General features: G+C 37.3%; 4 protein-coding genes across 8 annotated transcripts; 1 reads left to right on the plus strand and 3 right to left on the minus strand.

Moving 5' to 3' along the window:
- Window positions 1-4,244: 4,244 nt before the first annotated feature.
- Window positions 4,245-4,775, minus strand: LOC148292339 (uncharacterized). Its single transcript, XM_088245782.1, has one exon. The coding sequence runs from the start codon at window positions 4,773-4,775 to the stop codon at window positions 4,245-4,247; it is 531 nt and encodes a 176-aa protein (XP_088101908.1).
- A 1,835-nt stretch (window positions 4,776-6,610) lies between these two features.
- LOC110774226 (14-3-3-like protein 16R) lies at window positions 6,611-9,292 on the plus strand. Its single transcript, XM_021978764.2, has 4 exons — window positions 6,611-7,195; window positions 7,786-7,908; window positions 8,792-8,908; window positions 9,026-9,292. Exons 1-4 carry the CDS (start codon window positions 6,710-6,712, stop codon window positions 9,086-9,088), a joined length of 789 nt encoding a protein of 262 aa, XP_021834456.1. The 5' UTR covers window positions 6,611-6,709; the 3' UTR covers window positions 9,089-9,292.
- A 1,036-nt stretch (window positions 9,293-10,328) lies between these two features.
- Window positions 10,329-12,628, minus strand: LOC110774223 (putative H/ACA ribonucleoprotein complex subunit 1-like protein 1). Its single transcript, XM_021978762.2, has 4 exons — window positions 12,380-12,628; window positions 11,758-11,909; window positions 11,550-11,665; window positions 10,329-10,655 (listed from the first exon to the last, which is right to left on the minus strand). The coding sequence occupies exons 1-4, from the start codon at window positions 12,516-12,518 to the stop codon at window positions 10,478-10,480; spliced, it is 585 nt and encodes a 194-aa protein (XP_021834454.1). The 5' UTR covers window positions 12,519-12,628; the 3' UTR covers window positions 10,329-10,477.
- Window positions 12,629-20,586: 7,958 nt separating this feature from the next.
- LOC110747419 (uncharacterized) lies at window positions 20,587-22,823 on the minus strand. Of its 5 annotated transcripts, none has more exons than XM_088245079.1 (3): window positions 22,620-22,823; window positions 21,073-21,270; window positions 20,587-20,967 (listed from the first exon to the last, which is right to left on the minus strand). In XM_088245079.1, exons 2-3 carry the CDS (start codon window positions 21,256-21,258, stop codon window positions 20,875-20,877), a joined length of 279 nt encoding a protein of 92 aa, XP_088101205.1. In that variant the 5' UTR covers window positions 21,259-21,270; window positions 22,620-22,823; the 3' UTR covers window positions 20,587-20,874. The 5 variants fall into 5 exon arrangements, with proteins under 5 accessions (XP_088101205.1, XP_021803291.1, XP_088101204.1 ...); XM_021947599.2 differs by having other exon boundaries at window positions 21,073-21,259; window positions 22,623-22,822; XM_088245078.1 differs by having other exon boundaries at window positions 21,073-21,288; window positions 22,620-22,822.
- Window positions 22,824-23,171: the final 348 nt, after the last annotated feature.

A 23,171-nucleotide genomic window follows, 5' to 3' on the forward strand; every position in this document is an offset into this window, starting at 1 on the left:
CACTTCACTAATGCATACAACACTTCCATTATAAAATCTGAAATGGTTGATGCACTTCACTAATAAATCCCACCAGCAGCCCTAGCTCATCTTCATGTCACCATGACCAAGCTTCCAACCAGAAATAATAGCTCATCCTGAGGTCAGCATGACCAGCAACTTCAAGGGCTTACGAATTGGGCTTCCCTTAAGCAAATTAAGACTTTAAGCACTCAAACTTGAAGTTCAGAATGTCTTCTTTCCAGCCATATATCATTTGGGCCAATCCAAGGTCGGAGGAGGAAGTTAAGGCCAAAACAAATTGCTAACTCATTTTGCGCGCTGATAAAATCCATCCTGAGCATGGCTCTGTGTTTGCTAGGTAACAGACTCCATATTTATCCAATGGGGCTGCATTTTGGATATGTTATATTACACACCCATTGGAACAACTTTCATGAAGAATGTGGCCTCATCCGAGCTATGTAGGTTGCTGAAACAAAGCTTGCAATATGACCTACGAAACTGGGCTGGCAGGGGACTGTAGCCAAAATTGAGTTTGTCTTTAAGCTCTTCATCCATTCATCCAAATTAGGCCCTAACATGCATGGATTGCATCATTTACTATCCAAAGCCCTCATTATTACCTAAAGCTCAATGAACTGAAAGATAAACACAAAAAGGATTAAAAGCACAAGTTTAACTCAAAAACATAACCAAATCATAAGCTAGAAGGGTACAAAATGATATGTAAATATGCACCGATCAGTATTGCGCCTGTGGGACAAAGATAATTCGTCGGACTTCATGAAAAGATTTGAACCTGAGAAGAAGGTTCGATGCTTGTGATAAAAATTCGGTAAGTTATTATTTAGGTTGCAAAAGTTGTTCTTTTCCATTTGTAATTGCTTGGTGAGGTCTGAAATTGGGTCAGATTTGATTTCCAGAATAGCAGAAGAGGTATGCATTTTTTCGAGTGGGTGGATAATGAAACTTGTCCAAGAGGAAAACAAGTGGTCCCTGGTTTGCTTAGAAGACTTAGAGCAATGAAGGAGGAAGGTAGAGCAAAGGAAGAACAATTGAGATCTATGGAAACAAAAAAGAAAGAACTGTAACAGAAATTGAAAGAAATGGTTCCAAAAAAAAGGGTTTTGGAATGGGCTCATGGGCAAAGACAATTGATAGTGTGGGTTTCCTTGATTTTTTTTCTTGGGGTTTGTTTATAACATTTGTGATGAGTGGGAAGTTTTAATTGTTATGGGATTTGTTTCTTTGAATGTAATGGTGAAGACTTCTGTTTCAATTGTAATGGTGAAGACTTTGTTTCAATTGTAGAATGAATGTCCATTAGTATTCTCAAATTGTCTTGAATTGGGGTTATTTGAATATATGGGAGATGCACATAACTTAATATTCCACTAAGTATAACAAATTAAAAGCCATTCCATTCTTGACCACACGGGCAATTTACAAAATGAACATCCATATAAACATTTCAATTACAGAGTTTGAGCCCTTCAAAATCAAGACCAGTTAGACAAAGGACACAAAATTCACCTGCCTAAAAAAGTACATAACCCAAAATAGACAACCAATTACACAGTTTGAGCCCTTCTAGCTCAAAACCAATTAGACAAAGTACACAAGATCCTCTTGCCCAGAAAAGTACCTAACCCAAAATAGGCGAGCAATTACACAGTTTTAGCCCTTCAAACTCAAAACCAATTACACAATCCAAACATTGTCTCAGAACCAATTACACAAAATCCCCCTGCATAGAAAAGTACATATCCCAAAATACACAGCATATGACACCCTTGGCAATAATTTCCCCTATTTTCAAGCCATGTTATTATCATGGGAAATGTTGTCCAAATCTGGTCCTCCTTGTCCCCTTCATCTTGCCACCTAAACAATGTAGTAATGTCAGGTGTGTAATAGTTAAAAAATTGTTAATTAGTGAAATGAGTAAGAATTGAACTAAACGACAAAAACTTACACTTGGCTGTGAAGATGGTAAGCCTTTTCCTCTACTTATGCCTCTTCCTCTAATTGCACTTAGCTTTGAAGATGGTAAACCTTTTCCCAATAAAAAATTGAATGGTTGAGAAAATAAAGCTTACACTTTGTTGTGAATTTGGGTAAACAGTGGCTTGAGCAACATTGCCTCTTCCTCTATTTATGCCTCTGCCCCCTTGTCAATTACCTTTTGCCATCTAAAAAAAATTAATGATTTCAATTGTCTAATGACTTATGCAATTTAAAACCATAAGAGCAACCAAAGCTTACACTTTGTTGTGAATTTGGGTAAGCAGTAGCTTGAGCAACATTTCCTATGAGTCCACTTACGCCTCTTCCTCTACTTATGCCTCTCCCTCTGATTGTGCTAGATCCTGGTTGTGAAGAAGCTTGTACTGGTTGTGAAGAAGAACTTTGCTTCATTTGGGTTGAAGATGCTGATCGGTGCATATTTACATATCATTTTGTACCCTTCTAGCTTATGATTTGGTTATGTTTTTGAGTTAAACTTGTGCTTTTAATCCTTTTTGTGTTTATCTTTCAGTTCATTGAGCTTTAGGTAATAATGAGGGCTTTGGATAGTAAATGATGCAATCCATGCATGTTAGGGCCTAATTTGGATGAATGGATGAAGAGCTTAAAGACAAACTCAATTTTGGCTACAGTCCCCTGCCAGCCCAGTTTCGTAGGTCATATTGCAAGCTTTGTTTCAGCAACCTAAATAGCTCGGATGAGGCCACATTCTTCATGCAAGTTGTTCCAATGGGTGTGTAATATAACATATCCAAAATTCAGCCCCATTGGATAAATATGGAGTCTGTTACCTAGCAAACACAGAGCCATGCTCAGGATGGATTTTATCAGCGCGCAAAATGAGTTAGCAATTTGTTTTGGCCTTAACTTCCTCCTCCGACCTTGGATTGGCCCAAATGATATATGGCTGGAAAGAAGACATTCTGAACTTCAAGTTTGAGTGCTTAAAGTCTTAATTTGCTTAAGGGAAGCCCAATTAGTAAGCCCTTGAAGTTGCTGGTCATGCTGACCTCAGGATGAGCTATTATTTCTGGTTGGAAGCTTGGTCATGGTGACATGAAGATGAGCTAGGGCTGCTGGTGGGATTTATTAGTGAAGTGCATCAACCATTTCAGATTTTATAATGGAAGTGTTGTATGCATTAGTGAAGTGCATCAACCATTTCAGATTTTATAAAACAAGTGTTGTATGCATTAGCCATACTTAATTCAGATTTTCAGCTTCCTTAGGCCTATATATAGTGAGGTTTCCCAAGCTTGTAAACACACCCCAAGGGGGGGAGCTCTCAAACACTTCTCTAGAGCTCCCTTCCCTTCTCTCCCTCAAATTCTCTTAGTTTCATTTTCTAGTTTTCAATTGTTGTAATGAAATATTTATGCTGAAATTCTCCTTAAGTTTTTCTTAGTTCCACTTTACTTTTATTTGTAATGTACATTCTTTCTTAAGTTTTCAAGTTTAATTAGTTTCCAAGTTTCAATTATGGTTTTTGTTCTTATTCATTATGCTTATAAGTTAATATGCTAGTTTGAATGATTGATCACCATTTAGGCTTGCATGTTAGCTATCTTGGTTTGAATTAAGAGTATACACCATGCTTTAATTCGAATTGAACTATGAATAGGAAGAGTATGTATGGACATTCGACAACAGGGATTAGATACATGCTTGGTTGTTTAAATTGTTCTTCTATGCTTAATGGGTTCCTAATGCTTAATTTTAGGTTAGACAACAAATGATCAAATTAGGGAATTAGGAACACAAGGTTATGACCACACACCATGGCTTAATCATACTTTAGCTATAATCAATCCATTAATCTAATTGAACTTGGGAACTTATTTGCTTGAGTTACTTATTTCTTTCTTCCTTGTTTTATGTTCTTTGTTTTTGTTTCTATTTTGTGTAGGGAAACTAAATTGGATCATTCAATCACCAATCCCTGTGGAATCGACCTCGCACTTACATATGTTATACTACCAAACGGCTCGTGCACTTGCGAGTATCACAAGTTGAGGATGCAGCTGAATCCATGTTGGTGCAGCTGAATCGACGCAACAGATGCATTAACCTGCAAATGTATAAGAAAATTATTAATGTAAGTACGCCATAACATTTCTAAATAAAGGTGTCTAACAGTCATACCTGTTGGTTTTCATTGTTTTGTCTGTCACATGTTTCTCTATTATGGCATCTTTGACCGCATCCACGACATCTTATTTGAATGAAAACCCTTCTAAGCTTGGCGGGGCAATATAATTTGGAGGCCTAGCGTTTGGTGGGATGGGGGCTGGTATTTCAACCTCACAAGGCTCCTTTTTCCTAACTCTTTTAGGCATATCCGGTTGTTGCTTGTAAAGTGGAGGTTTAATTGGAGGAAGGCCACATTTACTCCATTGATCCATTGAAGGGATGGGGTGAATCACTGGTTCATAAGCCTTCATATAAGTCTCGGGCTTATAACAATCATCCACATAAGCAATTGGGTTTTCACATCTTTGAAATATTCCTGAGATTGCATGGGGACATGGTATTCCACATAAATTCCACATCCTACAAGAGCATGTCTTTGCTCTAAGGTCTACAACAAATTCTCCATTATAAATGTGGCTCACATAATACAATTTCTCACCAGCCAATCTAGGAATGCATTGTGATGAACCTAGCTTGTTTTTCTCAATTATCTTGAAGATCCTAGGTCCAACAGAGTATCTCCAATTCTTACATGCAAACCTCCTATTAGCCATCCTAAGCATCACACGGCCTCTATCAATAGTTTTTTGTTTGCAAATTTCATTCCAAATCTAAACTCATGATTTTTCAAATCCACATCTCTTCCATACTGCTTAAACCTTTGGCAGTTTTTTCTTTTTTCTACCATTACCCTCATCTTCAGTCTCACTTCCAGTGTCAAATTCTGATGTGTTAGCACCATCTGATGACACCTCTCTTGGAGCCCCATGACTAGTCCCCTCATCTGCTACATTTTCTCCAACAGTTGGCCTGACCTTTGCCTCATTTTCACTGAACTCATAATCACTGTCTTTAATTTCTGAATCCTCATCTTCATCTTCATTTGGCAATTCTGCCCCTTCATCATGAATTGTCACATTTGCCCCTACATCTTCATTTGGTAATTCTGCCCCTGCATCTTCATTTGGTACCTCTTTGACCGCATCTTCATTTGCCACTTTTGTCCCAACATTCTCAAAAGTCTCCTCATCTTCAATATAAGCCACCTCTTTCACTTGGTAATTCTAAGTCACATTCTTATCACAATTCTCTACATCTGCATCATACTCATAGTCTTGAATCTCACTATAATATAACATAATAATCTTATTGGATGGTATGTGACCAACCATTTCAACCACTGTAGCATCTGATGTAACAAGCTCTAGTCCACCCTCAACATTTCTACACCTAATTTCCAAACATTGCTCAACTTGAGAAATGTCAACATCATACCCAAGACCTCTCCCAATTTTCAGTAAATCTAACAAGGACAGAAAATCGTCTACAATATTGTTCAAATAACATACCTTACCATTTTTATAAACCTCAGTTTCAAACTAGCCCCATGATGTAATTCTAGAGTGCACATTCCATTGGTAGCTGCAAAATTGAAACAACAATATGTTATTCTCAAGTCATAGTTTTGTTGTTAATGTTAAGGACAACAATTACTGAATTGGGTGTGAAGCAAACAACAAAGGGACCACAGACGTTTAAAAAAAAACCATATTCAACATTTCACACAAAATAAAGCTTACACTCTGCAGTCAATGTAGCAAAAGCCAAATCCACATACAGGAAAACGATTCCTTTACCCTTACTTTAAACATAAAACAACCAAAAAGCCGAACACAAACACATAAAAAGGAATCTTTTATGCATAAAGAAACCACAGTTCCAGACAAGGACAACTCATCCATTTCCAAACAAAATCAACATAAAATGCATTACAGAAGCCCTTACCATATTTGGGAGTCTTTCCACCCGAAAGGAATTCGAACTCCATTATCAGCTAGTAGTGAATTTCCCAAAATCTCCCAAATCAAACCCTAACGCAAACTCCCAAATTCAAACTCCAAAATTAACACTAATATTATACACTAATTTCACTAATTCAACGACTTGCACACTACTACAGCATCGACCAATTCAGCAACTCGCATTAAAATCCCTTTCAGTCCATGTAATCGCGTAAAATGAGAGAAACACCCACCAAACTGTAGGTATTTTGGTTCTAAACGATAGAACATCTCAAAAAGTCGCATATACCCTTCAAAACTCAGTCGCGTGGCCATCGTGTGATCAGAAGTGACAGAATCTGTCACAGATGGATCATCTTGGTATAAAATAAAGAGTTTAAGGACGGTTCAAATGAAAATTTTAGTTGATGAACCAAAATGATAGTAGAGCAATAGTTGGGACCATTTAAGTCATTAACCCCCCTATGATACATGTGTCTACCCTTCTTGTTCTTGATTCAAATAAAAGTACCTCAAGCCCAAAAAAAAAATGAAAAGAAAAGAAAAAAAATAAATATATATTATAATACGCACCTATATAACCGAGTCTCGTCTACCTTCCCTTCTCGCTCTTCTCGTCCTCTCTCTCCTTCAAAATCCCCAAATCCCCAAATCCAGTTTCTGAATTCCATTTTCGAACCCCATCAATGGCGACCCCATCCCCACGCGAAGAGAACGTGTACGTGGCGAAGCTGGCCGAGCAAGCCGAGCGCTACGAGGAGATGGTGGAGTTCATGGAGAAGGTCGTCTCCTCCGTCCCCGAAGGCGAAGAACCCACAGTCGAAGAGCGCAACCTCCTCTCCGTCGCCTATAAGAACGTAATCGGCGCTCGCCGTGCCTCGTGGCGCATCGTGTCGTCGATCGAGCAGAAGGAGGAGAGCCGCGGCAACAGCGATCACGTGGCCACCATCAAGGAATACAGGACTCGGATCGAGAACGAGCTCTCTAACATCTGCGGTGGGATTCTCAAGCTTCTTGACTCCAAGCTCGTGCCTTCGGCCAACGTCGGCGATTCCAAAGTGTTTTATCTGAAGATGAAGGGAGATTACCATAGGTATTTGGCTGAATTCAAGACTGGAAATGAGCGTAAGGAGGCTGCTGAGAATACCCTCAATGCCTATAAGGCTGCTCAGGTTTGGCTTGATTTTGATTTCATTTGGTTGCTCTTTGTGGTTATTTATAATATAGATTGTAGATTTTTCTTTTCTTCAAATTTGAATACTTTTGTAAATATGGTTGTAGATTATGCATCCCTTTGTTTGGTTGTTTCTGATGAATGTATTAGATCGAATTTTCATTTGTTTGGGTGGGAATAGTTGAATATTGGGTACCAAGGCTTGATTTGGTTGAGGATATGTTCACTGCTTGCTTATCAGCGCTGGTTTTCAGAGATCATTTCTGCAATCTTTTGGTGTGCATGATTTTGGAATTGATTATTTGTTTGGTAAATGATTCTATTGGTAATGGTTTTTCTTTGTGACCATGGGAATGGGGAAATCAAGTGATATTTCTTTGTCATGTGCTTAATTCCAAATGGTATTAGTTAAGGTCAACCTGTAGAAATCTGTTTCTTCTAGTTAATTTTGAATCACATGATTTTTCTCGTCAATTAAAGATATATGTTACTTTGTCATTCATGCTTTGAGGTTACAACATTTTAAATTCATTCTGTTCATCTGATGATATGATATTTCCCGTGTTTGTTATAACACTCTGTTTGCAGGATATCGCGAACTCTGAGCTGGCTCCAACTCATCCCATCCGTTTAGGATTGGCTTTGAACTTCTCTGTGTTTTACTATGAGATTTTAAATTCTCCCGATCGGGCTTGCAATCTTGCCAAGCAGGTGAGGAAATTCTTTTTGAATAAGTGCTAAGAATCCTACTTCTGAATCATATGTTTGACTCTGTTGGTATATTTCTATTTCCCCCCAATAGAGTAATGTTGTGTTTGATATTATGTTGTTGGGGTGAATGTAATGAATCTCTGGAATTTAAATGCACAAAAAGAAACTGGGCCTTGTGATGATGCCTCCAAAATGTGTTTTATTTTTCTCACGTGTTTTGACTTGCCTACTTCTTCTAAGAAAACAAATGCTTGCCACAAAAAGATAAGGCTCTGTATTTTTGCCTTCTCAGAGCTCACAAATTTGCAGTTCTAGCTCATCCCTCCTTTGACATCTCTTCTCTCTTCCCTCTCTCTTTCACGCACACAACAAACTCAGAAATGTGTTTTTTTTCCCCTCATTGTTAAGAGTTGTAGCCAATCTCGTGATGCTGACTAAAACACAATATTAGGGTGAACTTCAAAGAATGACCACGGGCATTCTATTTGTAATTTAATCACAAATCTTATCAAGTTTAAGTTTATATATGCAGAGACCATTATCTGCTTGCCAAATATTCAATTCATGTCAGCATGCTTATTAGTAATTTGATTATGTTCGTAATGTTTAATACTTCAAACCTCGTGGATAAGATAAAGGGATTTAGGACTGTTTATTTCATCTTTATCTTTATTGCCTGCTATTTTGTGCATCAAAGTGATTATTCATCTTTATTGCCATTTTATTTTCAAGAATTTGTTTCTGCTGATCTGGATTATCAGTTATATATATTTTCTTGTAGAACAATTGATTATATGTTCTTTCCTGTGCTTTCTTAATAGATTTCTCATTTTGGTTTTGTGTTTTCTAAATATTTTTTGTTTCCTTTTTATGTTTCAACTAGGCTTTTGATGAAGCCATTGCAGAGCTGGATACACTGGGAGAGGATTCGTACAAGGATAGCACTTTGATAATGCAACTTCTTCGTGATAATCTCACATTGTGGACTTCAGATATGCAGGTTGGTCCCTATATGTCAATCGGTCTACACCCACAAATACACGTGTGTTCATGCTTTTGTACTTTTTATTTATTTAAATGGTGATTATTTATGAGTCTTTTGTTTGCATGCGTTTAGGATGAAGGAGAAAATGAGATCAAAGAAGCAGCACCCAAGCCTCAGGCTGAACAGCAGCAGTGAAGTTAATCGTCCTCCTTGGTGTTATGTCTCCAGGCACCATGAGCCTCAAGGAATTCATACCCTGAATTATGAAATTTTGAGGCACTGCTAGAACTCTTGTGTGTTTCATTTTTCTTTTTTCTCTTTATGGGTTTTTTTTTAGTGTTCAAGTACTCAGTTTCGATAAATGATTGCTTGAGAATGAAAGTTCTGATTCTTCATCTATTCCCATTGCTTAATTCTTCGCGGTTTCATTCTTTTAAATGAAATGGTGAATCTGTATATGTGAGTCGGTCCTGTTCGCATTTTAGAGCTCCTGTTAATGGTGCATGAAAAATTCAACCTATTTTTTAACCAATGAGTTACATGGCAAGGTGTACAATTGGTCATGGGCTCTTGCGGTAAAAATGAGACAAGGGACAAGATTGTATATGCTTGAATATACATATAAATTTGAGTAAGGTTAATTCCTGTGTTTGTTGGTTAGTCTGGTTTGATGGCTTGCTTTAAAAGTTGGTTCTCATAGTTTTTGGGATCATCATATTCCATCCCTTTTAGGCTAGATGGTGATCTACCTCTTTAGCCTGTGCCATTATTGATTCCATTTATTTTCAACCAAACAATTGATAATTAAACAAACATCCCATGAATTTTGATTTCCTTCCCATTCCACCAATCTAATACCACCTTAAGATTTTACATTACATGTAGGGTTAAGTTGGTATTTCTTTATGTCTCACAAAAAAGCACTTTGTATTTCATCTCATAGTTTTAAGGGATGAGTAAATTTGTAAAAGCATAATGGCCATAAACCAGGAAAAACGAAAGTTAACTGAAACCTAAGGATTGAAGCCAATCTCGAATACTCGATTACGAAATGGTGACGAAAAAAATACCAAAACAAACACCTTCCGTAGACGATGGTTTGACTATGATTGTCAAACTTTAACCAATATTAGTAGAGGCCTAGAAGCGATACCAATGGAGGTTAAATATAAGAAGCAAAGAAATTAAACTCTTACACTGGCTTTGTAGAGTTCAAAAGCTCGATGGAAATTACTAGAGAAGACGTTGGTCCTTCGGGTATTTGATGTTGGAAGACAGACAATACTCAATGAGGATTGAGGATTTCACAACATAACAAATGGTACCAAGGCCTGGATGAGATCCATTATCCAGGCACATTTTCAAAACAGATTTTATAAATTCAGAATAAACATCTATGATTAACTCTCCACTCAAGTCCAGATTGCAGCTAGGATAAAACTAAAATACGCAGTAAAATAAATAATCCATTAACCACATGTCAACACCAAAATCAGCATATAATGGTGATTTTTGTGAGCCCCAAGTACGCATCCTGAAATGACAACGCAAAATGGGGCACTAGAAATATTACAAAATGCTATTCTAAAATCTCCCTCTGCCCCTGAAGCCACCACCACGGCTACCACCCCTTGGGGGGCCTCTGCCACCCCTTGGAGCACCCCTTCCACGAAAACCACCACCTCCACGGCCACCACCACGAAAACCACCACCTCTGCCTCCACCACGGCCTCCACCTCGAGAAAAAGCTGGTTTCTGTCCCCTGCAACAAAACCATCCATTTAAATTCTTTGAATGAAAAAGACATGTTTTAATATACTTCAAGTGTCACTCACAAGCATAGATTCATGCATCAAGAGAATAATATGACAACTAATGTAGACGAGGATTGGAAGAAGACCTTTTTTTATGCTACTAAATACAAATGACAACACAAAACCACTCACTGGTAGACCGAGGATTTACTTTTGGGGGAGAGAACTAATGACAATAACTGATAAGATCAAAAAATAATTAAAACCAGATCACTAAAATCAACAATGAAGCTAACCCGCAAAGGGAATCGATAAGAGCGACCAAAATGAGCCATGGATCAGAAATAAAATTAGCTTCTAGATCAACCGTATAAAAATCATGAATATTTTGTGATAAAACACATTTTATCAACCAGCTCCTGCTTTTATCAAACAGAACAGTTGAAGATAGGCCAAAAAATAAAGAGTTCATTGAGAAGGTGCCCAAGGAACCCATGGAACATCTCTAACAAGTAGTTCTTGGTCCAGCTATTTGACCAGGATTAAGCTAGAGATATTAGCTTTTTCTTGTCCTATTAGCTTGAAACCAAAGCCTGACCTCAAGTTGACAGTATAGAAGACTGACTTTGTCATCCTAATCAAAGCACGAATCATGCTGTCACACTAAAATGAAAACTTAGGACATCAAACTTGAGATTAAATTAGCATAAATCCTCATCCCCTGCCAACTTCTTGATAATAACCACATTAGAATAAGGGCAGGCAGTGATATGGAATGATATAGGCTTTACAGTTGTTCATCACAAGGCACGTGTTGTAGAGTAGAGCAAACAAATGAACCTTATCATTATTTCAACTCAAATATGACAATGCAATCTAAATAATGCAGAAGTAAAGCATACTTTGGCTGTGGAAGAAATCTTTCAAGAGGAAGAAGCTTTGCTGGGTCAATATAGAACTTATCGCCCTGTGAATATGAAGTTGCCACAATGCCTTCCATCACTTTAATCGAGAATAGCTACAATTGCAACACAAAACATCATCGTACGTGTCAGTACTAAACACAAGCTAGAAGGAGTTGGCATCATAAAGGCACACAAGAGGACTCACAGATTCATTGATTGGACCAAATATTTCATCAACCTTCCCTATCTGAGTCATGTTCTGCAGATAGATAGGGGCATTAAAATAGGGCACCTTCTTCGCATTTGTGAGCTTTGTGACTGCGTCACCTTCACACGCATGAAGAAATGTCGAAACCTCTGCACACCCAAAAGGTATCATCACAACAAGTCTCAACAATCAACAAATCATCTAGTAAGAGAAAGAAACAGATTTTCTAACATATCTCTATTTGCTTTCCGAATAAAAACCAGGAAGACAAATATAAATCAGAGATCTAACATGTTAATTAGTGACTTGAAAAGCAAAAATAACTATATTGACACCCTAATAATACTCGAACTGTAGCACCAAACCAATTTTTTTTTTCTTTTACAGTAACTGAAACATATTTCCACCAACTAAAGTTCCTAACTAACAGATTATTTCTCAACAAACTTGACAGCCATAAAACCAAAATATATGATAAAGAAAAACAAAGTTGAAACCTTCAGGGAAAGCCTAAATCCCCATTAAACAGAAGAAACAGAAACAATTACCAAATGGGATTTTTCCTTTCATCGAAAACCCAACAAGGTGAAGAAAAGCTGAGAAAGAATAATGAACTAACCTACGACTTCAGAAGGAGGACCCTCATCACGGTAGCCACGGCCACCTCCACCACGGCCGCCTCCTCCGCGGCCTCCTCTAAAGCCGCCGCCACCACCGCGGCTGCCCCTAAACCCACCGCCGCCTCTTGGAGGACGCATGATTTTTTGCTGATGAAGGAATGAGGAGCTCTGAGTGTCGCTTTTGGGGGAAGGGTGGCTTTCCAATACAACGAATGGCTTAGGGTTTTAGAGTGTTTAGGGTTTTGATGCTCACTGGGGCCTGCACTTGCCTAAGCCATCAAATTACTAAAGTACCACTGCGTCCGCTCATTTACAAGAAATATATAAATAAATAAATAAAATAATCCCTTTTTTCTTTTTTCTTTTTCCCATTTCCTAACCACAATTTAATAAAAAAAAATTAGGCAAAAAGTCATTTGTTCCCTTTAGTTTGTCTGTTTTACCACTTAGGTCCCTGTAGTTTCAATTTTTGCTTATTTATCCTTGTAGTTGTCAATTTTATCAATTTTATCCTTACAGTTTTCAATTCAAAGCAATTTAAGGACACATTTTAATTTTGGTAAGTTCTGAACTTTTGATCACGTGCCACTCACGTAGAGGGGTATTTTGGTCAACTTGGGTCAAATTTCTTCCAAATTCCTTCCAATTTGCCCAAATTTCAACCCATGTATGTAAATTTTTTTGGGAACACCTCCAGGTTGTGTTTTATTGTTAAATGGCTCGAGTGAACCTCCTCGTGAGGGGTACGTGGTCAAAACTTAATGAAATTTGGAGGAATTTGATAGAAATTGAAACGTGTCCTTGAATTTACTACAAAAGTAAATAAACACAGCACAACATAACAAATTACAAAATTTGGGGAACATGGACAACTAACTTGTGAGAGCACCGCGACCTAGCAAAACTTGGGCTCTCCAAATCCAGCATCGCATCTCCTCCTTGTGGGGGAGGAGGTCTCTACCCCTCCCCCCATCTCTCTTCCCTGGTTTTGATTTTCTTTCACGGTTCGTGCTCAAGCTTCCTGCTCATTTTTGGGGCTTCATGCCTCTGGGCTTCTTGGCTCTTTGCTAGGGCTTTATGCCTCCTTGCTGGGGCTTTATGCCTCTCTGTTGGGGCTTCATGCCTCCTATCTTTATTGTTCCCCCAAATCTCTACCATTCCATTCTGATCAGTGTTATCCCTTGGTTGTTCTCCAATCGGTTCCTGCTTTCCTTTGTTGTGTAGCAGATAACTCGCAAAGTGATTTCTCGCGATTATCTTGGAAGGTGTGTAGAGCCACGGCACTGCTACGGCTCGGGTGCTTGCACCACCTTCTTTCTGTCCTGATGGTTCTGTTTGTTTTGCCTTGGGGTTGCCTTGCGTGTTGCTGGTTTATGGTGGTGCTTGTGCTTTTCTGTGGTTTTTGTTGCTATGTTGTTTTTAATTTTGTTAGTTTTTATCAATTTTTAGTTTTGTTTATTTGTTGATATCATTATCTCGGGTAGTATGTTGCTCATGTTCATCTGATATTGCAAATTAGATTTGTGCTTCCTTGTATTGCTGTATTTGTACCATCCTCTTGGGTGAGTTTTTCATAATGAAATTTCATCCTTTGACTAAAAGAAAAGAAACTACAAAATTAAAATTGACAAAATTGAAAATACAGGGACCAAAAGTAAACTTTTGCCAAAAAATTAATAACTGCTTTATCCACTCACCATTCCACACCCACTAAATCCTAAGTTCATCTTCTCTTCATCTTTTACATTATAGTTTGATGCTTCGAACTATTTTGCAAACAATGGTAATGTCTATGCTTTGGTAGTGTGTGCGCTTGAAGTGGCACCCCAAAAAGGGGAAGGAAAAACAATGACTACATGAGTCGAAAAGGCCAAGAACATAGTACAACAAGCACAAGGAAGATTAAACTAAAACCAATACAGTCTAGCACAATAAATCTTCCTGTCACGCCCCAATCCATGGATTTACGTAATCTTGGATTAAGACGTGATTCACACCTTAACTATAGAATTTAATAAAAGCTATAAGTAAAATGTGAAGAACATTTAAATAAATAAATAAATATTTCACATAGAATATTCAGCGAAAATGACAACATCCGAAATCTTACATTTTTATATTTATTTTACAAGTTAGAATTACTCAAGAGTTCACTAAAAGAGTAGTTCATTATTCAACCGCAAGCTATGTACACAATACACCCTATAGACATGTCACTATCATCACAAGTCCTAGATTTCAGGTTCAGTACCAGCAAAATCTGTTAGAGGGTGAGTGAAACCACAGCTTAGTAGGGACATAAACCTTTTCACGGTAAATTGATATAACTAAATTAAGTGACATACAATCACACATCCAAATATCACATTATTAATAATAATGCATTAATGAGCTTCAATTCTACTCCCGTTAATTCATATAACTAGACAAGCATACCTGCATATCCCAAACCATGCTTATACCACTTGGTCCCAAATGCCTATTTAAATGAACTAATCCCCATCTCAATCATCCCATAAATCCCTTTTTGTTAGTCATCTTGTCTAACTCCCTATCTCCAGTCCCGTATCACCCAATAAAAATCATGTGCACTGTGGGATTCTTGAGATCTAGTATCTGCCAAGAATTAGACTCAACTACACAAAAGATCATTTCCATTACCCTTTTTTCTATCATTATTTTCTCAACCCAACAATTCCAACCAATTTCCATGACATAATACAATTATGCCTTTCACATATCCTATATATCTCACAACAATGTAACTATTTAAAACATCACCAATATATATGTATATATATATATATATATATATATATATATAATTATGCCAACATTGTTCAAATAATTAAGAATACGTAAACACCCAATAACAAGGAATGTCAACCAAGCTATAATACCATGCATAATATAATGCTTCCAAAATTTAATTAAATCAATCTCTGTAAAAAGCCCCCAAGAAACCCCCTACCTCTTTTTCAAAGCTAATTCCAAATTAAGAAAAACACCCACAAGCTACGTATGGGCCCTAACTCCTCCTAAGAATTTTATCACTACTCTCTCTCTCTCTCTACGTTTTTCTTTCTCTTTGCATGAACTTTCATGCAAGGTTAGGTACTTTAAAAAACAAAGGAAAAAGGTCCTATTTATAGTAATACTCAGGGAAGAACCAATTAGTTCTAATTGGTGGGGAGGTGATGACCACGTGAGAATCTTGGGCTCCAAGATTAGGATAACTATTACTAGATTGCCAACACCTCATGCTAAAATAGAGCTTAGTCACCTAGGTATAATGACACTTGTGAGTCTAAAGTGTGTTTGTAAAAAGATTTAGATAACAACTAGATTATTGAACTTAGCCAAAAAGTAACAAAGAGATAAAGAGATAAAACAAAACATATACTTATTATAATATTACTATTTTTAATAATTAATAAGGAAAAAAATTCTGAAAATATAACATATATATATATATATATATATATATATATATATATATATAATATGGGGTTTCACACTTCCCCATCACAAAATAAATTTAAAAAAACAAAAACAAAAACAAAGCCACCATTGCCGCTAAGGGAATGGGGACTGCACCAAAATGGCCACAAAAGAGGAGATACACATCCTCCACACAAGTCAACATTGCTGCACACAACGGTGGTCCTACGTTTTAGAGGCCTTAGGCGAACAACCTAAATGGGGCCTTCTACTTTATATGTATATCTATGTGATTTTTTCTCGGCATGTTAAAAAAAATATTATATGAACTCAAATTGTATCATAAAAGAAACAAACAAAATGTAATTTACACAACAACTTTATAAAATGCATCAAGATTCAAAACATCACTTAAATATCACTCGCCTTACATTTTTCAATGCAAAAGTATCAGTTAACTTAACATAATATTTATATAATATAATTTATTTAAAATAACATAGTATATATAGGGGTTTATACAAATTAGGGCCCTCCCAATTTGAGGGCCCTAGGCGGCCGCCTCCCCTAGCTGCACATAAAGACCCACAGATCATCTGTCAAGGAAAAAAATTACCCAAAACACATAAATACATCAGCACACGAACAACATCCAAGAGTCACCTTCTCCACCGCACTCGAATCTACCTATGGACCTAAGAGAAAATAACAACCCATCACAACAACACCATGATATATACCAACAGATTGACACAAAGAGAGTGGAAAGTAGCGGTATAAGCACCACAGCTAGAACCGTAGCAAGAGCTTGTTAAGCTCATAATTTCATACATTAATGCCCTATTTACTTAGTCATTAATTTTGCTTAGTTTCTTACAATTCTAAGCCATTTACCTCTCTTTGTGTGTTTTGTAAGTCAATAGAGCAAGAGAGCATAATTCATGCAATTCAAGCATGTTAAGGGCTGATTTGGATGAATGGAAGAAGAGCTTAAAGACAAAACCAATTTGGGCTACACTACCTTGTCAGTCTAGCTTTGTAGATCACATTGCAAGCCCAATTTTAGCAAGCTACACAACTCGGATGAGGCAATATCCTTCATGGAAGTTGTTCCAATGGGTGTCTATTATAACATATCCAAAATGTAGCCCTATTGGATAAATATGGAGTCTGTCACCCATCAAACACAGAACCATGCTCAGGGTGAATTTTGTGTGCGCTACCAAATGAGTTAGCAATTTGTTTTGGCCTTAACTTTTTCTTACAACCTTGGATTGGCCCAAATGACATATAGTTAGAAAGATGACATTTTGAACTTCAAGATGGAGGGCTCAAAGGCTTCATTTGCTTAAGCCAAACCCAATTTGTAAGCCCATGAAGTTGCTGATCAAGCTAACCTAAGGATGAGCTAAGTGTGCTTGGTCATTCTGACTTAAGCATGAGGTCATTTTTGGTGGTGGGGAAGTTAGGTGAGCTGATTCAAGTGGAGATTTCCAGCATCCACAAGAAATATAGAAGATGAAGTGGGTGTTGTTGGTGAACTAATTTTCAATTGCATTGGTGTGTTAGGTGAAGTAGGTGTGCTTGGAGATGAAGCTTTTCCATCTCTAGCACATCTACTTCACCTAACACACCAATGCAATTGAAAATTAGTTCACCAACAACACCAACAACACCCACTTCATCTTCTTTATTTCTTATGGCTGCTGGAAATCTCCACTTGAATCAGCTCACCTAACTTTCCCACCACCATAAATCACCTCATGCTTTGGTCAGAATGACCAAGCACACTTAGCTCATCCTTAGGTCAACATGACTAAAAACTTCATGGGCTTACAGATTAGGTTTCCCTTAAGCAAATGAAGCCTTTGAGCTATCCATCTTGAATTTCAGACTGTCATCTTTCTAACCATATGCCATTTGGGCCAATCCAAGGTTGAAGGAAGAAGTTAAGGCCAAAATAAATTGCTAACTCATTTGGCAGCGCACACAAAATTTCTCCTGAGCATGGTTCTGTGTTTGATGGGTGATGGACTCCAGATTTATCCAATGGGGCTGAATTTTGGATATGTTATAATAGACACCCATTGGAACAACTTCCATGAAGAATGTTGCCTCATCAAAGTTGTGTAGGTTGCTGAAATAAGGCCTACAATGTGACCTACGAAACTGGACTGACAAGGAAGTGTAGCCCAAATTGGTTTTGTCTTTAAGCTTTTCTTCCATTCATCCAAATTATGCCTTAACATGCTTGAATTGCATGAATTATGCTCTCTTTCTCTGTTGACTTACAAAACACACGAAGAGAGGTAAATGACTCAGAATTGTAAGAAACTAAGCAAAAGGACTAAGTAAATAGGGCATGTATATGTATGAAATTATGAGCTTAACACAATCTTTCAAAACCACTCTTTTTGTGACTCTCAACTCTCCCTCTCTTTGTGTACAATGTGATGGAATATGAATGAATGATGAATTCTTCCCCCTTCAGCTCTTTGGAGACTCTCTATTTGTAGGCACAAGAGTTAGGTGAAATCAGATTATACAATTGAGTCCACCAAGCACACCTAGTTCACCTAATACACCAATGCAATTGAAAATTAGTTCACCAACAACACCAACAACACCCACTTCATCTTCTTTAATTCTTGTGGCTGCTGGAAATCTCCACTTGAATCAGCTCACCTAACTTCCCCACCACCAAAAATCACCTCATGCTTAGGTCAAAATGACCAAGCACACTTAGCTCATCCTTAAGTCAGCATGACCAGCACCTACATGGGTTTATAGATTAGGTTTCCCTTAAGCAAATGAAGCCTTTGAGCCCTCCATCTTGAAGTTCAGATTGTCATCTTTCTAACCATATGTCATTTGGGCCAATCCAAGGTCGAAGGAAAAAGTTAAGGTTGAAACAAATTGCTAACTCATTTGGCAGCGCACACAAAATTCATCCTGAGCATGGTTCTGTGTTTGATGGGTGACAGACTCCATATTTATCTAATGGGGCTGAATTTTGGATATGTTATAATAGACACCCATTGGAACAACGTCCATGAAGAATGTTGCCTCATCCGAGCTGTGTAGGTTGTTGAAATAGGGCCTGCAATGTGACCTACGAAACTGGACTGACAAGGGAGTGTAGCCCACATTGGTTGTCAAGCTCTTCTTCCATTCATCCAAATCAGCCCTTAACATGCTTGAATTGCATGAATTATGCTCTCTTGCTCTATTGACCTACAAAACACACAAAGAGAGGTAAATGACTCAGAATTGTAAGAAACTAAGCAAAAGGACTAAGTAAATATGACATGTATATGTATGAAATTATGAGCTTAACAGAGCTCTATACACATTCCAAGAAAGACGAGAAAAAACGCATATAGAGGTAGTTATTGTAACCCAATGGAGAGGCCAAATCCAAAATGAAGAGAAGGCAAAAAGAGGAGGGGATGTGAAGGAAGAAGTAAATCTTGTTGTATAGGGTATTTGGCGAAGAACAAGGGACACAAAATCGGTGTGAGACATTAAATCTCATAACTGAGCCCAAGGCTCAAGCAGTCACCACCAGAGGGAGAAGCAAACAAACTCTCAAAAAGAACCACATGCACAGCCAAAACAGGCTCAAACCGAAAGTATGTCCAGTCCCACCAAAAGAAACCAAGGCAGGGGAGATAAGGAGATAGCATCACGAAAGAGGAGTGGGGAGGAGGGACAAACCTCCTCCACCCCAAATAGGGCAGTGCGGCTCTTGGAAGAGAAGAGGAAGGCCTTAGGGTTTTAGAGAGAGATAAAGTTAAGGTTATTTTGTGCACTTGAAGGGATAGTGTACTATATTGTAGGTTTTTTTTTTGGGCTTGGATTGATAGTATGGTAGTGTACTATATTGATTTGATGATTAAAAGTATGCTAGCGCTTTTCAAAAAAAAAATTAATAATAAAAAAAGATTTTCTATTTAAACCCCACACTTCTCTTAGTTCACCCCATGTTCTAAGTTCACCCCATCTTTTAATTTAAATTTTCACAATTTCTAAGAAAACCCCACTATCTTCCCAAACTACCCTTAAATACACCCCAAATTGAAAAAAAATAAGAAATAAAAGAGATTTTCTATTTAAACCCCACAATTTTCTTTGTTCCAAGCAAAAAAAAACACAAACAAATGGAACCTCAAACCCGAAATTTAATACTTTTGGGTATTGTTGAGGTGACAATCAACAAGCCTTTCCATCAACTCCCACACATATTTAAGGAGGTAGGCTCGTCAATATTCTACATCTTTAAAAGAGAAGAGTAATCTTGCAATAGGATGTAGATGAGTTTGTATTTTTCTAAAACTTAATATGAAGAGTGGTGGGGTGTGTGGGGTCTGTATAGATGTAATAGGATTAATTATTAAGTTGGATGACATTTTTTGTCTTTTTACACAATAAAGAGAAGTGTGGGGTTTAATTAGAAAATCTCATTAAAAAAACCGTTTGCACTAAGTGCAGCACTTCATTGAACAAAATACAGTGTTCATCCTTTTGTTTATACGCAAAGAGACAAGCAAATGGTTAAAAACAATTACCCATACACCCAAAACTATATGTGTGAATCTCCCTCCCCATATATCGAAAAACAAAGTATTCCTTTTGTTTATGCGGTTTTTGGGCAACGGCCTTGCATGGAAGTGAACATTGGAGATGGGTCTTTTACTCAGAAGGTAAGAGAAAAAAGCTTATCATGTGTACATAAGCAATGGGAATAAGAAACAAGGGCATAGGATAAACAAGAAATGAAAATCAGATCAACGACCTCCTCTTAGTTGATATGATTCCTAGTTTTTGGGTATTTGATTAAGGATTTTGAGCTGAAAAAGTTATCAAATACAAGCTGGGCCTATGCTAAGGTTTGGACACTAGCCAAATTGCAGTCGAAGTAACACAATCTGAACAAACCATACATCACTACGTAGCCAGAATAAGGTTCTATATCACCAAAATTTGTTTGACGCCAGAAAATTTTGGTTACAGGGGTAGATCAAACTATCACCAAAATATACGGGAACAAATTCTAGTCTGCCACTGTTGTTCTAAGAGGCAAAGAACTTTCAACTTCCTTGGGGCCCGAACTCCTCTCAGCAACAATCTTTGACATTCCAAACATCTGAAAATGGAAGCAAAATTATTCAATCAGCAGAAGAAAGCAAATGAATTCTACAACGAAAACGTTTTGGACAGAGCATTTTTTAAACTTTAAGTGGTAACAAACCTTCTGCATAGTCTTCTTGAAACAAGTTTTGTGTTCATCCATAGATGCATTGACAAATTCATCAATATGGTCCTTTAAATCCTCCAAGAAGTTGGCATCATCCTTCTTCTTTCTTCGACATGAAGTGATCGGTGGGGTTGCCGCAGAAGACGAGGGCTTGTTTTCATGTTGATTGGGTGATTCCATCCTAAATACCACCTGATACAGTAGTTATTCCTTAAAACACAAAGATACCAACATTTCTTGTTCAGTGACACCAATGGCTTTGAATATTGAAAATTAGTCGCTTTAAACTACAACATAGGCTTAGCCACAACAAATTCACCTATTTCATGCACGACAGGAGATTAATGCAGGAAATCAACATATCCCTCACTTCTTAATGCTCAAAAATACACCACAAATGAAATAAACCATTACATGAAGAAGCATAAACAAATTATGAAGTGACTATAAACAAGGTTTTGATAGAGAAAATTCATTCAAGATCATTTTATAAGCTACTTGACAGAACCATATAAAGACAATCTGATATACTATCTTGATGTTCTAACACAGAAATTTGGCAAATATACTGATGTCTTTTGGGTTCACAGAACCAGACTAGTAGAAGTAGTCCAAAGCTTTAGATCTCAGCTAAGCTGGTTTGCTTCCCTCCACCTGACATGATGGCATTGCGACACCAGACGAGTGAGCTACAACACTTACACTATGCTTTCTTTGGTTTCACTATAATACACTACAACTAAAATCAAAGCGCAAGCTTCCTTTTATTCTCTCACGCTTCCCTTTTATGAGGGTATTTTCTACTCTTTAAAAGTAACAACCTTTTCCTCCACTGAAGAAAATTTTCAACTTCTCCAGCAATATTGGGCTTTCAACACATAAATGAACTGTTCAACATCTTACAAGAAGTGGGAAGTCATGATTAAAATTTTATTTTAGGAACCATCAAGCACAGTCCAATTTTTTCCCTCATCACAACCAAAAAGCTTCATATTCTATTGAATTATAAGCATATGACACACCTGAATAATTTTTTCGCTACTTCTCATAATTATAATCTCATGCCATCCGAAACTCCTTCGAAACCATGAGAGTTCAGATACTGTTGCAAATTGCCTTTCATAATTTATTCAAGTCCAATTAACAACAATATCTATATAATGGCACATCTGTTTATACGGATTTGCAGACAATAAACTTCACCAATTATCCATATAGTATTCGTATAACAACTGTTCGAATAAATGTCACAGTGACTGTGTAATGCGTACACAATGCTATTCAGCACCAGTATTTGAACAACCAAAGACAGATATTTATACTCTCTCACCAAATTATGATTTCGAATTAACAAGCATTCATTCATTCAGAAAAAAGAAAAAGAAAAAGAAAAAGAGGCTCTGAGATCAAAACAAAAGCATCCAATAGTAGCTGATAAAAGTTTAATAAGAATTGACAGAATCCAGAAAGATTGTCAATTTCAGAAAGCCAACACAAATGAACAAAAGAAAGGATTGTATGAGAGAGAAGAGAGCTACAACTACCTTAAATTATGTGGACAGGTGAAATTGATCGGCAGAAGGATTGAGAAACTGAAATGCCTAATTTGATAGAGTCAGATTTTGAGCGTTGGAATTGGGGGGTTGTCGGTGAGTTTCAGAATTAACCCACCGTCTCTTGTCCCTGTGCTAATCTATGTGGACAAAAGCGGTGCAAAGTGTCAGAGCACAATTCGGTTCGGTTCAGTTCGGTTCGCAAGTCGTTGTGTTTGGAATTTGATAGCTTTTCTTCTCGACTTTTAAGCAAAGATTTTTCAATTTCTCATATTAAGGGTTTTTTTTATAATTATTATTTATAGAAATCAATGTTGTATATTCTAGCTATTAGAGACTTTTTCACAAATCACAATGAATATTGATTGAGATAAAAAAAGGAAAATAATGTAACAAAAAGAAATGGGGTGTATAAGATATGAGAGAGAAAATGAGTGGGAGAGTTGAGAGGGGATAGGAAAATAGATATAACGGTGTCAATTTATAGAAAAAGAAAATTAACTTACTGTAGGCGATGTGGCATATTTATAAACATTGGAT

The sequence above is a fragment of the Prunus avium genome, chromosome 8 (assembly GCF_965620075.1).
Source record: "Prunus avium chromosome 8, drPruAviu1.hap1.1, whole genome shotgun sequence".
NCBI lineage: Eukaryota > Viridiplantae > Streptophyta > Magnoliopsida > Rosales > Rosaceae > Prunus > Prunus avium.

What these genes read in the sequence shown, in the direction of transcription:
- LOC148292339 (XM_088245782.1), bottom strand. Translation starts at nt 4,775, where the DNA reads ATGGCTAATAGGAGGTTTGCATGTAAGAATTGGAGATACTCTGTTGGA.
- LOC110774226 (XM_021978764.2), top strand. Translation starts at nt 6,710, where the DNA reads ATGGCGACCCCATCCCCACGCGAAGAGAACGTGTACGTGGCGAAGCTG. An exon ending in ATGCCTATAAGGCTGCTCAG is followed by an intron (nt 7,196 to 7,785) that starts GTTTGGCTTGAT and finishes CTCTGTTTGCAG; the next exon opens with GATATCGCGAACTCTGAGCT. An exon ending in TGTGGACTTCAGATATGCAG is followed by an intron (nt 8,909 to 9,025) that starts GTTGGTCCCTAT and finishes GCATGCGTTTAG; the next exon opens with GATGAAGGAGAAAATGAGAT.
- LOC110774223 (XM_021978762.2), bottom strand. Translation starts at nt 12,518, where the DNA reads ATGCGTCCTCCAAGAGGCGGCGGTGGGTTTAGGGGCAGCCGCGGTGGT. An exon ending in TCCTCCTTCTGAAGTCGTAG is followed by an intron (nt 11,910 to 12,379) that starts GTTAGTTCATTA and finishes TTGGGTGTGCAG; the next exon opens with AGGTTTCGACATTTCTTCAT. An exon ending in TTGGTCCAATCAATGAATCT is followed by an intron (nt 11,666 to 11,757) that starts GTGAGTCCTCTT and finishes TTGCAATTGTAG; the next exon opens with CTATTCTCGATTAAAGTGAT.
- LOC110747419 (XM_088245079.1), bottom strand. Translation starts at nt 21,258, where the DNA reads ATGGAATCACCCAATCAACATGAAAACAAGCCCTCGTCTTCTGCGGCA. An exon ending in TCAAGAAGACTATGCAGAAG is followed by an intron (nt 20,968 to 21,072) that starts GTTTGTTACCAC and finishes TTCCATTTTCAG; the next exon opens with ATGTTTGGAATGTCAAAGAT.